Source organism: Lycorma delicatula, chromosome 5 (genome assembly GCF_047948215.1).
Source record: "Lycorma delicatula isolate Av1 chromosome 5, ASM4794821v1, whole genome shotgun sequence".
Taxonomy (NCBI): domain Eukaryota; kingdom Metazoa; phylum Arthropoda; class Insecta; order Hemiptera; family Fulgoridae; genus Lycorma; species Lycorma delicatula.
Genome location: NC_134459.1, coordinates 87,585,516 through 87,602,141, shown reverse-complemented (window position 1 = coordinate 87,602,141; position 16,626 = coordinate 87,585,516). Strand labels below are relative to the sequence as shown.

Sequence of the window (16,626 nt, the reverse complement as noted above, 5' to 3'; positions counted from 1 at the left end):
GCAGACCATAACTGGCTATGTCTACCATATCCCAGGGAATAATCTTTGCCAGTTCTTTAATAACGGCAGCCAGTATTCCATCCGGTCCTGGGCTTTTTTTATGATTCAGTTTTTTAATTGCCTCCAGGTCTTCCTGTTGTGTGAATCTGCCACCTTCACATCTGATCACTTCTCTATTAGCAGACTCCTCTCTAGGGAACAAGGCTCTTACTTGTTGTGCCGACATTTCGTTACTTAATGTCGGCACATGTCTACCCGTTTGGTTATGATCCTGAATGCCTTCTCCCAGGGGTCGGCATCCAGATCACCACACAGCTCCTGCCATTTTCTTTTCTTGGATTGTTTTATAAGGAAGTTAAGTTTCTTCCTGGCATTCCTGTATTCTTCTACGGCTAGGCGACCTTCTTCTTCCATGCCCGTTCGGGCTCGTAGTCGCTGGGCTATTCTCTTTTTCCTCTGCATTATTCTCCTTTGATCCTCGATATCACTAGACCACCAATAAACCGGATGATGTCTGTTGGTATTCTTTGGTATATTGCTATTTCGTCTTTAATTATATTTTGAAATATCTCCGGATCTATCCGTGCACAACTCATGATCTTATTTGCCGCTTCCCTAGTCACACGGTGAATCTGATAATCTGTCAGACTATGGTTGATATTTATCTGCATTACTCTTGAAGGACGGTCTCTAATGGTAATCGAAACAGCCTTGTGGTCACTTCCAGTCTCTTCATTAAGCACTGAGAAATCAATTGTGCCGATACGTATTCTACTATCTATTATTACCAGTTCGATTTTTGCTCCATCATTCACACAAATCGCACCTGTAACCTCCAATAGATCTTCTAAAAGTGAGACTTGCACATACAATAAAAGTTTTTTGTTTTTGTATATTTTTGTACATTAATTTATTTTTTAACCCTACAAAAAAAAATTATAATTTGGTTTTAAAAATGAACCTGCCTATTTAACTGATAGCATCTAATAGAAGTGAATAAGTCGTTATTGAATAACATTTATTCTAACCATACTTTGGAAATTAGTGAAAAACATTTTTTGACTGAAAAATGCATAGAGTTAAGAAAAAAAATAGGCAACAGGCTTGCCTTTGAAATATTATTAAACAGATTTCAAACCTACTATACTTATATAATGAATGTGCCAGTGTACTTTCATGTAATTTTTAATTAAGTTGCCGTATTGGGAAAAAGCATTTAAAACAAAAACTCAACAAGAAATTAATGGATATCCAAAGTGTCAATATATTTTAGAGAAAAGTTATTTGGTAGATAGAAAAAAAAAACCATTGGATAAATGAAAATATAACAGATTAAAAAATATAAACAGCAAATACAAAGAGCTAAAAGGAAAAGTATTTAAAATCATTATCAAACAGTGACTGGACATGTTAAAATTAATAAATGAGGAAAATCTATTTTTTGATTCAGGAAATATTATAAATATAATTCCACTTTTAAGTTACCATTAAATGTTGTTGCATGTGCGCAAATCTGTTTGTACTATTCATAAAAATGGTCCACTTGAACAAATTTTGCAAGATGCTAAACTTATAGTGTGCGATTAATGCATAATGAGTCACTGAACTCATATTGAAGTCATTGATCAAACCCTTCGAGATATTAGATCGTGCAGTAAATTAATGGGTGGTATAACTTTTGTGTTTGCTGGAAACTTTCGACAAACATTGCCTGTCATCGTGAGAAGAACTAGGGCTGATGTTCAGGCGTGCCTTAAATCATCACCCTTTTGGATGTTTGTCCTCTTGTCCACACTATTAACTTAAGAACTAATGTGGAATTCATGTTGGGGGTGGTGATGCTAACTTTCCCTTACAATTATTAAACAATGGAAATGGGACTTTTCCTCACAATGATGTTTACCTTTATATCTATGAAATCATTGGTACCATTCTGCAATATTTATCCAGAGATTAGTAAGCTTTTACAAAAACTGTATGATTGGCTTTGCAAAAGATCTATTATAACTCCTTGTAATATTTCTGCAATTTAAGTTAATATGGTTTTAGGAAAAGTTAAAGGGCAAAGCAAGGATCTGTAGATTCTGTAATCAATTCTGAAGATGCAGTCCACTATCCTCTAAAATTTTTCAATTCTCTTAATCCTGCAGGTTTTCCAGCTCATAGTCAATCTTAAAATGGGAGTTCTGATTATTTTACTAAGTTACCTTAACCCTCAAAGTTTATGTAACAGCATAAGGTTGCAAATCAAACCTATGTGAAATCACATCATTCAGGCTACTATTTTGACAGGTCCAGCTGCAGAAGAGCTTGCTCTTATACCCTGCATCCCAATGATTCCAACAGACTTACCATTTCAGTTCAAGAGGCTTCAATTCCCTATAAAACTTTCATTTGCTATAACAATCAATAAAGCGCCAGACCAGACATTCAAAGACATTGATATTGATTTACGATCAGACTGTTTTTCTCATGGACAGTTATATGTTGGACTTTCCAGAACTGGTAATTCGGAAAATCCATACATTCTGATACCAGAAAATCAAAACACCGCAAAAAATATCATATATGCTGAAGTTCTATCAACTTAATACTGTTAGAAAAATCGGTTGGCTATATTATAATCTTGGCGAAGCCGAGACGGGGGGATGCCCTACATGTTGTGAGTGATCAGTGCCCAGCAAAAACTAATGAAAATAAACTGATGAAAATTCGTATACATTTTCTCCGTACGGTGTAACTGCATACTAAGAAAATCCACTTTGATATTCCGAGTTTAATGGGTTAAAATGGAGTAACAATGAAATTATCTTCTTTTTTTTTATTTCTCTGTTACAGTCATAGATAAAAACTTAATTTTTGGTGTGTAATCTTAATATGAATATCTAAGAATTGATTTCTACATTTATGAAATTCAGAGGATGAAAAGTGTTAAAATGGATTTTTTATTTATTTTTTTAAACACTGTTATTTTTTTAATTTCTCAGTAAAAAATGAGAAAATCAACCTGATTTTTGGTGAGTGTAATCTTCAGGTCAATAACCCGAATTCTAGATTTTCAAAAAAAAGGGGCTGAAGAAAGTTAAAAAAAATGTTGAACAATTAGTGTAAATTTTCCCAATCCCGATTATACTAAGCTAGATATTCATTAGATTTGGGCTTGCAAATACTCTTCAGATAAATATGTAAAACCCATTTTAAGGTTTTTTTAATACTGATTTTTTAAGGGATGTGAAGGTAAACAGCGCGCTATGGCTCCACCAACACAGCCGCCACTGTCACCGTAACTGTATGTGTGACTGGCTGCACATACAAAGAACATAAAGTAAAAGAATTGACCGCTATGGGAAATACAAGTAACCATATAGTGCAGGCAAATCTGCGAATGGGAAGCTTGTGTGTGTGTGTATATATATATATATATGTATTGTGTGTATGTGTGTGTGTTTGTTTTTGTGTTTGTATATATATGTTTGTATTATTTGTGATTTTAAAATGAGTTAAGTAATACTCTTAGAGTATTTTGGAATACCTATTGATATGGTCGTGCTAAATAAATATATAGAGAAAGAAACTTTTCTAGATATACGTATCACTATTCAGTAATTGTGATTTAATAATTATTTAAACTAAATCCAATTTTATAACCTTTAATTGTTGGTAGGAAGATTTGGCATTATCAGTTTACTACTGTTTCTCCATTATTTACTTATGAAGCAAATTTTTTACATCCCGAGACTATTTGTAAACAAGATTAAAAGGTATGTCATTCATAATTACAGTATAAAAAATAGTTGTAGGTTTGTGAAGGTATTTGATTCTGTCATCTTACAAACAGCTAAACATGATGAAGAAATTAATAGTAATACACTAAATTGTACCTATGATAAAAGCTTAAGCAGTTTTTAATTCAAAAGTATCTTTAACTCTTGAATAATTCCTTTCCCCTCCCAATACTAAATAGTTTAGATAATTATACGTTTAAATGTGAAGTTAAACTCTGACTTGCTCTATTTAGTTCTGAGTTACCAGGGATGATGTAAAAAATAAATAACAATAACGTAAAGAAATTTTTGGTTTTTGGGTAGATTTCATAGAAAGCTACCTATTGTAATGGCTACCATGATTCAACTTCCGGAAAATTTTGACGTATCTCCGTGTTTCAAATCTTCCAGACCCCAAAACCACTATCAGTTGAAAAGTTTATATATATATATATATATATATATATATATATATAAAATTAAATAAATATATATTTATTTAATTTTCTTGCGGACACAATAACTGCCATCATTTTGCGCCAATCACTCTCAAATTGATAAATAAAATATAATGACCCAAAATCTCGGTTGAGTTCATTAATGGGCAAAATCGGAATATGGAATGGAAAATGGGGGGGCGGGGGAGCTTTTTTGAAAAAGCAAAATATTGCTATAACTTTCTTATTAAGTAAAATATCATATTTGGTTAAAGTTCCTATTATTCTTTGGATAAGGGCCTAAAACGTATATATGTAAAGTCTTTTGATATCACCAACCATTGTCTCAGGGGGTGAAAAAAATTGGGTTTTGAAGACAAAAAAAATCATACCTCCCCTAATAGGCACAGTATTGAATCAGTTTAAAGTGTTCACTAGTCCTCTAAACATTACCTAAAACGTTTGTCTGAAACAATTTTTGATATGACCAATCCTTATGGCAAGGGATGACCAAAATGTTGCTGGAATTGTAAGAAGATGGATGCGGCTTGTCATATGCTAAACATGTGAAACCTTTTTTCACATGCAACTGTTGTCGTATTGAGTAAATTTGAAGTTTTTCTTAACTAAAAAGTGGAAATCTTTTTTATCCTCTACAGCATCAGTGAAATCTACGCCTTCTGGTGTAGATTTCACTGGTCCTTTAAAATAACAATAATGCCTTATTCCACCTTCTGGCGTACTGAAAGGGATTTTTTATTTATTTAATACGGAATCGTAAAAGGTTTATCTAATTTCAAGCAAGCCTACTACTTATCAGTCTTGTACTAACTTACAGTCAAGTCAAAGCAGATATCTTTTTTTTTTGTTTAACTTCTGGGTCCACCATTAGGCATACTTCAGAGGATGAGGTGAATGATTTGTAGTGTGTGTGAAAATGCCATGCCTGACCAGGATTCAAACCCGGGACCTCTGGATGAAAGTTGAGACGCTACCACTCGCACCACAGAGGCCGGCTAAAGCAGATATCTTAGAGGATTAAAAGGTTACTGCGAAGGCCTTCACTGACTAATGCTCCCCTTAAATTTTTATTGCTTAGTGGTTACAGTTAGGCTCTTAGATTATGGATCTTTTATGGTGGGAATTTTGTTCTGAGGGCAAATTAAGGTTGTTGTACCATTTGTCAAACCGGATAAGCTAGTAAATAGCATTATTACTGCCTTGGAATTTGTGATAGTAGACATTCAAAGATGACATTCAGAAATTTGATTGTCATTTTGATTTTGTTTGTTTGTTTAAGTAAAGGAAGTCATATAACTGAAATGCATAAATTTTGGTATTAATTTTAATGAGTCAAATTGTTCACTTGACAATTACATTTAACCTTGGCTTGCTATATTCATTGTAGTTTTAAATTGATTGAATGATATTAAAGTAACCTGCATTTTAATCTAAATTACTTTTATATTTGTTTTCAGATATTTGTGGTTTAAAACAGCCATAACCTAATCACAGTTTTAAATCAATGATAGGCTGATACTGAACAGCATGATAGCAATTTATATTTTTAATTAAACTTTAAATTCTTGCTATTTTAATCTATAACTATTCAAGTGCATTGTATTAAAAAATATTTATTCTTTATGTAAATCATATATTAACGTTTAACTTGCATTCTTTATTGATACTTACATTAATTTATGAATAAATTGAAGTAATTTGTCTTTCTTTTCATTTATGTATTTTGTTAGGATAGATTTAAATTATTTATGAACTCTAGTTACCTTAAATTAATTATTTTTGTGGTTGTGTTATGCTCTGAACAATTTTTTTTTAAATACATGAAGTAGTGTAGAAGTTTTTATTGACCAGTTAGTTTTTATTCTAACTTGATTGAACTGGTTTTCCAACTTGATATTTAAACTTATATGAATTGGTTTAACATATTTGGTAAAATTATTTTGATTTGCAATTTTTTTCTTTTGTTTCAGACAGGTATAGCATTATCTTATGTATTGTGGGCATTTTCAAAAACATTTACTATTTTTGTTATTGCTCGAATTTTAGGTGGTATAAGTAAAGGCAATGTAAGCCTTTCCATGGCTATTGTGACAGATGTTTCTTCTTCAGGAACCAGAGGGATTGGAATGGTTAGTGTTTGTATTTATTTTTTTACATTTTTGCCTTTGTCAGTCACTGATGTAAAATATTTATAACCAAACTTTTGTAATGACATTTCAAAAGTATTCTAAAAGGTTTACAGTTTTAAATTCTTGTTCCTTTTTTTCACAGAAATGAAAACAAGACGAAAATAGTTATTAAAATAGAAAAGACATTTTCCACATATTTCACTTGTTTATTTGAATTTGATTATTTAAAATTGCTTTTATACAAATGTAGTGTCATTTTGTTCAACATGTTTACAAATTTTGATAATAAACCAAAACTTTAAAAATCATGTTGAGGTATTAAGGATTACAGTGATTGAATATCCACCATTTTTAAATTTGATAAGGAAAAATTTCCATATTTATTTTCTCTCTGAATGTCACTTTAAAAATTTTTATCAAATTGGGTCAAAGTATCTTAACCCATTCTTGAGATACAAATTTTTATTGAAATAAAATTGTCTGAGCCAGAAAATGAACTGAGATAGGGTATGTATAAATATAAATGTTTGTTTATTTTGAGATATTGAACCATTTTCCAGGATTTATGTATTAGCTGCTAGTGAGTGCCAATATTTATAGTGAAACTGCACCCATTCTTATTCAACATTGTAGTAATATGTGGAAACAACATTATTAAATTCAGTTCAGCCAGATTAGGCTATAAGGATTTAATTCTTACTTTTTTCCATGTTCTGTGATATTTTTATTTCGGTTTCTAGGCTGCTATTCTGTTAGACATGCCAGATCTTGTAGAATCCTTAGAGATGATGATCTTGTATGGCAAATACAAGAATATTTACTATTATACATAAGAACTATGTGTCTTTATTATTAATTACATAATGTTCATACTATTATATTTTCCTTTAATTATATTGTTATAAGATACTGTGTTAAAATCATAACTATTTTTATTACTCAACATGAAGCTTTCTAGATTGTCATCATAAGCTTAAAAGTGATCCACCTTTGTTTTTAAATTGGTTTTTAAATTTACACTCTATTTACATACCTTTTGAACATGAAGGTGATCATATAATTTCTAATCATTTTTGTTGTTGCTTTTTTTTTAATACAGGCTTTAGTGGGGATTGCATTTTCAGTTGGCTTTATAATTGGACCTGTAATTGGTGCTATGTTTGCACGTTGGGCACAGACACAAGCTGGCCATACTGACTGGTTTGTTGTTCCTGCACTTTTTGCATTGACACTCTGTATTGCTGATTTAATATTTGTTTTTTGTTTCTTCAAGGAATCACTTCCAAAAGTAAGTAATTTAATATAAAATAAGTACTTTATGTATAATTTATTGTCCAATTACCAATTAAGTAGTCAGTTATGAAGTGACTGTCATTAAGTTGATTGATATCAGTGTGTGTGTTTATGTTCAGATCTGTATCTGACATTTTTTTACTGTCCTTTCTTAACAAGGATTTTTGGCATCTATGATAATCTTTTACAAATTTTTTTTATGATAAAGATGTGAATTTAACTTATCTAAATAGTTTATTCTTTTATTCCATATTTCTTTCTGTTCTACTTAAATATTTTTGCTTACTAAAGTAAAAGTGTATGCCTATTTTGTGAATAAAAAAACAAATCTTGGGAGTATATTATTGATATAATTTTTCACTGCTATCTATATGATCTTTTTTCTAAGAGAATGTGATCTGCTAAATTTTTAATTAAAGTTGCTTAGTGACTGAATTGATCACTCAAAAACCATTTACAAAAATTCATAAATAAAGGTGGTGGAGTATTTCTTCAAAAAATGTAAGAATTTGTTTATAAATTTTTTTATAAAGATCATTCAAATATAAACCAGAATTTTTCCACACACTAATGGTGAGCAGTGTGTGGTGGGGCACTGCAGTAGTTAGTTGGATATTTGTGGAGGAGAGTAACTGGTCAGCCACGCCTGTAAATCATTGCAGGAGCTACCATTGTCCATTGTACACTGAATTTTAATCCAATATCTTGCCAAAGATTATGTCAGATCCTCTGAAATTTTGACTCTACTCCAGGCACAGTTCTGAAATGCACCCATGTCAAAAATTCAAGTGTTTGATTGAGCCAAAGAATTTCAGTGTCTGTGATGCAGTGGAGAACGAAAGCCACAAATGTTCACATACCAGCATCAGTGTTGACAATATTCAGGCTGTTGATGACCTTGTAGAAGATGACCACCCCATAAGTGTTGCTGAAATAAGTGTTCGGAGTGTGCTTACAATGTTGTCAGACACTCTTCAACAGCAAAGTTGAATTTTGCTTTTAACAGCAAAGTTGGCGAGGTAGGTTCCATGTTTTCTCACTGATACACAGAGAAATGTCCAGAAAGACATCTGTCAGCGGCTTCTGAATCACGTTGAGGAAGAAGGAGAGACATTTTTGGACCGTTTTGTGATTTGCGATGAAATGTGCATTCACCTTTATACCGAAAAAGTGAGAGAACAAGCATTATGTGCACAATTGGTTGTTGGAGCAGCCATCTTGTTTTCTTAATGAGAGGATCATGAAGCTACCTATGTGGTGAAGAAAATGTATTTCTGTTGAAGGAAACTATGTAGAAAAATAAGGTAATTTATTTATAATTATAAATTATAATTAAGGTATAATAATTAAGATAATTTAATTATAATTATAATAAAGCTAAGTAAAAAAATACTGGTTTATACTTAAATGACCCTTGCGTATAAGTTGTATAAATTTGCAAATTTATTGTAAGGTTATTAAGTTGTTATAAAAAGTTTATTTTTTTACATCAATATTGGTTCAGTTTTAATGGTTGTATAGTAAAATGATTACATTAGCAGGAATATTAGAGTACTGCTTAATGCTGTTATAGCTTTTGTGTGGAATTGCATCATGAAGATAACATAGAACCTACAGATAATACTGTTTATTGAGTTTGGTCTGTGGTGTGTACACATGATGCTCAACATTTAGTAATCGAAAAACAGACAGCATAATTTTCACTTTACTTTTTGCTTCTGTTACTTTCTTTGCCATAATTTTTTCATCATCCTTGGAGATGATGATTACCTCCATTGTGATTACTGAGCTATGGTTCCTGGGTTGTAACCATACATGTAAGATTCATCTCCAATTATCACATTCTTAAGGAAGTTTGGATCGTCAATGTTGCTCACCAATAAGCCCAAATTGTCCATTAAAATCATATTTACAGAACCATTACTAATCCCAGTGTCATTTAGACTTTCTTGGATGGTTAGCCTATGATTTTCCATTATTTATCTGAGCATGATGATAATGAAATTTGGATTCCTGGTATGCTGGTAACTCAACTAAAATTCAGCCTTTTGAAAATGGTTGTACCACTCTTTTAATTTGTGTAACTCCCATTGCTTCATTCTCAACAAAATCTTGTTTAATCTTTGGAATTGTTTTGTTTTGGCTTTGGTTATCACCAAACTTTTGGCATAATTTAATGCAGTAATTTTACTCACTTTATTTCATTAGTTTGGGCCAAATAAAAATTTGTAAGCTCTTGTTACACTAACAAACACAGTGGCTAGTGGAAAATAATTGATGTGCTGTATGAAGTTACAGAATATTAACACATGTTTAATAGATACTAGTGCTGTGCTCTACCAACTTTACCGCTTACATTTTAACAGTTTTCAGGAAAAAGCATTTCAGATATTTTTTAATCAGTCCTCTTATTTTATACCCTTCCTTTAAATTAGCTCATTGATAAAAATCACAAAGAATGTGGAAAATCACAAATTGATGTGGAAAATCGTTGAGCCCCAAACTTTTATTTATGTTCATTACACAGTAAATGCACTATATACTTATTTATGGGTATAGCTAGTTGTTACATCACAATAGAAAAAGCATAAGTTAGTTTATCTGGTGTGGAAAAAACTCATAAATATATGCAGGCATGCATCATTGTTCACATTTTATCAATGTGTTGAAGTCCAATGATTTATGTCATTAAGATCACATCCCAAACTTCAGTCTTATGATCATAAAGTAATTTGTATATTCTCTGTTGATCAAAGGTAGTCATTTTTTCAATTTACGTATATCATTGAATTAAATAAATTGTGCTTATCAGATGCTATGCATTACTCCTTTTGCAACACTATTAAGGGGATGACATATCTTCCCAAAGTATCAGCTATTATTGTAATCCCATGTCGACTACAGAGATTTCCAATTTGAAATAAAATACTGGTGATGGTCTCTCTTGTGTACAGATAGAGAAATTATCATAATTTCTTTAGATTAATCATAGTATCTGTAGAATAACTCTTTCTCCTCGTTAGTTTGTGATCTGATTTTCACTGGATTATTTTCCCTTGAACTCCTCCCACCTACACAGTATTAATAAACACACTCTATTGAGGGTTGTATTAACATATACCTCAGCTAAAAAAATTTGCTGTTAAATTCAGATAATTTAAGTCATTAAATATTAACCCACCAGGTTGGTCTAGTGGTGAACTCGTCTTCCCAAATCAGCTGATTTGGAAGTTCCAGCGTTCAAGTCCTAGTAAAGGTAGTTACTTTTATATGGATTATAATACTAGATCATGGATACCGGTGTTCTTTGGTGGCGGGGTTTCAGCTAACCATACATCTCAGGAATGGTCAAACTGAGACTATACAAGACTACACTCATACATATCATTCTCATTCATCTTCTGAAGTAATACCTGAATGGTAATTCCTGGAGGTTAAACAGGAAAAAGAAAGAAAGTTATTAAATATTAAGCAAGCTATGGGATGAAGAATCTTTTTATTATAATAGTTTTATAATATAATAAATATATTAATAATAATAATAATAATAATAATAATAATAAATATATTAGAGATATGAGTTTATAAAAGTAATATGTGTAAGTTTTTATGTCTTAGAGATTTTTATCATAGTGAAAAATTTTAACTATGTTTTACATACATACTTTATTTTATTTGTGAAAAGTAAATAGTAATAAAATGGTAAAAAATATTTTTTTTCTTTACACAATTAATTATAAATTTATTTCACATTACCCTCCATACATGCAATTGTGCCAAAAATATATATACAGAAATGTACAGTTTTTTCTCTTCTAATGTTTTTATTTATTTAGTAATATTATATTTTATTCATTGAGTGCTAGACCACATACTACTTGTATTAGACTCTACAGCCCTCTGATATTAAACAAACTTAAACCATCCAGATGTAACATTAAAAAAAGGTATATCACCTTCACATTATCTGTTTGTCGTATTTGATCTTCCACTTTTATCATATGTTTGTGGTGATTTTTCTTATGAAAAACACTTAACTGCACTTAATATGTACTTGTGATTTATATTATTATGTACAACATTTTGAATGTATAATATACATTTTGAATATGTAAAAAATCTGGAAAGTTAAGTGTATGGCTGTGTTTAGTTACATGCTACTTTATTTACATTTTGATCTTTTAATATTTGTTTATTTGCAGCATCGTCAACCTAAGCAGTTATCAAACTGCTCTGTGTGTGTGTGTGTGCACACGTGCGCTTTTTTTTTAGATTTTATCTAAATTATTTTTTGACGATTTTATCGTCAAGATCATTTATATAATTTTATATATAAATGTTTATCACATATACATTAGAGCAGGGTCTGGTAACAAGATATGGTGGTTTTGAAAAGAGTTTCATGCATGCTGCAGTGAGTTGAATATGAATGGTTGAATGTACTCATTGCCTGATGCCATTTCATTAGCAATGGAGCCTTGGTCTGTAGCACATCATGTATTTGTTTACAATCCCTTCATTCAACAGGTCGTTCAGTAGTGCTCACTCAACAAAGATTTTGAAATTATTTTAATGTTGGTCGTCATGATCGCCATTCCAAAATAAGATACCATTATGAAGAGGGTGAATAATTTAAAACGACTGGATCTGTGAGACCAGGGACAACATGGGGAGGTGATTGAACTGTGCAGACTCCAGAAAACATTGAAAGGGTGTGACAAGTGGTGGAAGCCAACCCAAATGGTGTCATGTTTTCAGGATGTCAGACAGGTAAGTTCAGAGAATCTTACGCTTAGACCTCCATTTTTATCCGTATAAGAAAATTATTGCTCAGAAACTGCAGCAAAACAACTTCATCAGATGACATAGGTTTGCAGAAACGATGTTGGAATTGCTGACAGACAACATCGTGAATGATGAGACACTTCCTTTTATCAGGAATGGTAAACAAACAGAAATTGTGGAACTGGGTGTCTGAAAATCCACAAAAACTGCATTAAAATTTCAACACTGTCACAGATTAACTCTTTGTTGTGGCTTATCTCAAACCTGCATTATTGACCTTATTTTTTTCATGAAATGGATGAACAGTGTCTTTTAACACATATTGATACCTTGCCATGTTGCGTGATTATTTCTTGCCAGAATTAAGAAGGTGATGCGTTAACCTCAACAGAGTACGGTTTCAGCAAGATGGGACCACTTGCCATACATCAAGAGCAACTATGGATATTTTGAGACAACATTTTCCTAGACACTCACTTTCATTGCATGGGGATGTCGAGTAGCCTCCTCGGTCACCAGACCTGTCTCTTGTGTCTATTTTTTCATGGGGCTACATAAAACCTCAAGTTTATGTAGACAAGCCATTGAAGCCCATTCTGATATCATAATATGTGAAATTCAAAGGGTTTTCTGTGTACCATGCTTAGGAATATGGACATTTTCACTTTTCGTCTACAAGAATGCTTCCACAAAAATGGACACCACCTAACTGGTGTAATTGGTGGTTGATGTGACAGCTGAGTATTTTTTTCTTATAATGTGATATGTAATCTCAAATGGCAATGTAACATTGATGTATAATAACAATAAATTTTAAAATTCGTTCAAAAATAAGTATGAGACAGTCTTTTCAAAGCCATCATACCTCATTGTTGAATCCTGTATATAATAACATTTTATTAGTTAAGTTTATCTGTTCCTTTTTCCCCAAAAGTAAAACAGATTAACTTTTTATCTTATCACAAGCAGACAAATTTTCAGTTATAGTAATTGCTGTAATTGGTAAATAAGTTTACTCTGCAAGTTTTAATAAAACAGGTTTTGTCCCTTTTATGATGTAATTCCTCACTAACACAAAAAAATAAACTTTAATAGAATAGTTGGCTAATATGATAATATATAATAAAATAGAAGAATAATTGAATGATAGTTTAAAATTGAAGTAAATGAAATTTCTTCAGTTTTTTGTAAAATGGAAAGGTAACAAAAAAATAACATATTTTTAACAATTTACAGACAAATCTTTTAATTATATATTCACTAAATAAATAGACAGCTTGGTGCTTATCAGTTTTTGGATTTGTTGCCCAATTTTGATTAATGAAAAATCAAGATAGAATATTTGCCATCTTAATTTTACTAGCAGTTACCTACAGCAGAACACAGGACCTAGCAAATCTAAATATTAATACAATATAATAAAATTATTAAACACAACATACACTTTCATCAATTATGTAGTTTTTCAAACAAATATTTAGGCTGAACTTTTAAAGGAATATAAAAAAACCATGTAATGTATATTTGAAAGGGTTATTTCATTAAAAAAGAGTTGTAGTAAATGTAAAATAATTTTTTTTTTTAATATTTCATTGCATTTGTTGAAGTAGAATATAAACATTTTATGTTATATTGTCTGAATTGATAATGAAAAATTTCATTTATGCCTAACTATGAGAAAGCTGTGAAAGTTTTGAAACAGCTTATAACATAAATAAATATATATCTATAGAGTTTAATCAAACATCAGTAAAAAAAACAAACGTATTCTGATTTATATACAGCATTAAAGTGCTTTTGGAACACTTGGTAATTCAATTACTCTTTAATTAAAAAATAATCTCAACTTAACAATTCATTAATTGCATAACACTCATAATTTTAGCACTTTCAAATTTTTCATCCATTATTTTTTTTTTACATTTATTTCCCAAGTAGTAAAAAAAGCAAGGAAATATTATTTAAAAAACTAGACTAAGTCTTATTTCTTTAATAAAGTCATAATTTAATTATTTCCTGTGATGTTCTTATTTTCATAAAGAAGTCTCTTGCTGCATTACAATGTTAGATAGTATAAGTTTGTTTTAGATAAACTATTTTAGTAAAAATGTTTAATATATCTCTCGCCTCATGATTTACTTGAATGTCTGTCTTATTTGCTTTTAACTCTAATTGGGAAGCATGTGATAATAAAATACATATTTAAATAGAAACTGAACAGTGACTTTACTGTATATTATTGAACTAGCAAAATATACATGTATGGAATAGTGAAACCTAACTTAGGTATTGAACTGAGGCGGATATTGTTTTACAGCATGAGCACTTCTGAGTCACATCACCAGTTCCTATTCTCTGACAGCTGGTTGAACCAACTATGATTTATCTTCCTTATATTATTCTCTTGTGTTCTTATCCATATTGTGTCTGTCCCACATGAGACCTGCCGTCAGGCAGAAATAACATCTTTTTTGCCTGTGATTATATTTACACTTTATTTTGAGATGTGTAATTGACAATGCTGCATAGTGTAGGAACCATTGAACAAAATCCCTTCATCACTTATGTGTGCCTATGATGATTAGTTTTTGGATCTAGTATTAATTTGAAGTAGGTGTTTGGCACCTTTGGTGAAGTATATGATGAATATCTTGCATGAACAAAAAGTTGAAATGAAATTTTGTGATAAGTTTGGTAAGAATTTTATTGACACATGATTCAACAGGTTTACAGGGAGGACTATCTAACCTATACACAATACTAAGAGATTTAGGTGTTTTAAAAGTCGCTTAGAAACTAACAAAATGAATGCTCATCCAGGTATGCAAGACTATTGATGTCAATAGATATGTTCTACATTATTATTGTCCAACAGTATTGTTTGACATGAAAGGGATTTTTCACTAATGGCTTCTACTTGCAGAGCAGACAGTCACCTGCCTCTATTACCTAGAAGTTGTTAGATATCTCCTTGAAAATGTTTGAGGAAGAAGAGACCTGAACTTTGGCTTGACTAGTTGTGGTTCCTTCATTATGGGCTGCAATCTAGCAGCCCATCCATTGCTGCTAATTTGCTAGTTTTCTATAAAAGTTTTGTTCATTGTCACTCCTCAACCACTCGACTGAGTTGGATACTCACTCAAATGAGTTCTTCCTGACATTTTTCTTTATCTTAAAATTTAAAATTGCCATCTCAAATCTGTATTTGAGATAGAGTTCATAAAAAAATTCATCAAATGTCCAGAAAGCTATTTCAAAAAGTCCATTCACAGCTTCTTCTCATATACTGAAAGGAGTGTTGGTAAAAGTGTATACAATGAAAAGGGTATTTACTCTGAAGGAGATTGCAATATTGCTTGCAATATTCAATAAGATTTATTTTAGAAAAAGTTTGGTTATTAGTTTAATATACTTCATAACCCTGACCATTAAACTACTAAATTTGTTCTTCAGTCTGTTTCATTTAATATCTGACATTCTCTTTAACATTTATTTATAAAAATTTTGAGCTTTCTGATATTTGTTTTAATTAACTTACCATACAGAACATTCCTAATGTTGGAACCAAAAATTCTCAACTTTCTCCCTGTTACAGTATCATACATGTACCACATTTTATCTAACTGGCTTTTGTTGTTTTACATTCTTTATCTTAATCTGTTATAATGGAATTAGCAGGCATTTTCATGTAATATAACTTTCATCTGTACCAGTAGTTTTGTTAGTATAAGCCTCTAAACTACACCTATTTTCATTTCATTGTTTATGAATTTAAAAAAAATATATTATTTTCCTTTTGCAGTAAGTCTTTCTCATTTCTTTAGATAGTCCAGCCCAGCTTTATATTTGTACCTAGTACTAAATCCAAAGAACTCATTAATACATATCAATTATGTATAATTTATGATGTAATTTCCTTCTTGATACATAATTAAATTATTTTGTATTTAAAATTTTATTAAGAATTTAAATTTAAAATGTTGTATTTAATTTAAAATTTACTATTTGTGTTTAATTTATTTTGTATTTATGTTTAACATTTTGTTTAAATTGTTGTATTTAATAGTTTCTGTTACTGTACATCAATAATATTTTAAATCGATTAAAAATAAATACCAATAAAGACTAAATTAAAAGATCATTCGGGTAGATTCAAAATAAAAAAAAGTGTGGGATATATCTTGTGTTTTTTGTTTG

At 30.8% G+C, this 16,626-nt stretch overlaps 1 protein-coding gene across 1 annotated transcript in view; it reads left to right on the top strand.

Moving 5' to 3' along the window:
- The window catches only part of rtet (major facilitator superfamily domain-containing protein rtet), a 61,948-nt gene that overhangs the window by 5,508 nt on the left and 39,814 nt on the right, over window positions 1–16,626 (top strand). Inside the window, exons 3-4 of the mRNA XM_075366571.1 lie at window positions 6,193–6,351; window positions 7,451–7,639. Of these exons, the coding sequence (XP_075222686.1) occupies window positions 6,193–6,351; window positions 7,451–7,639 (348 nt within the window). The remainder of the gene's footprint in view (window positions 1–6,192; window positions 6,352–7,450; window positions 7,640–16,626) is intronic.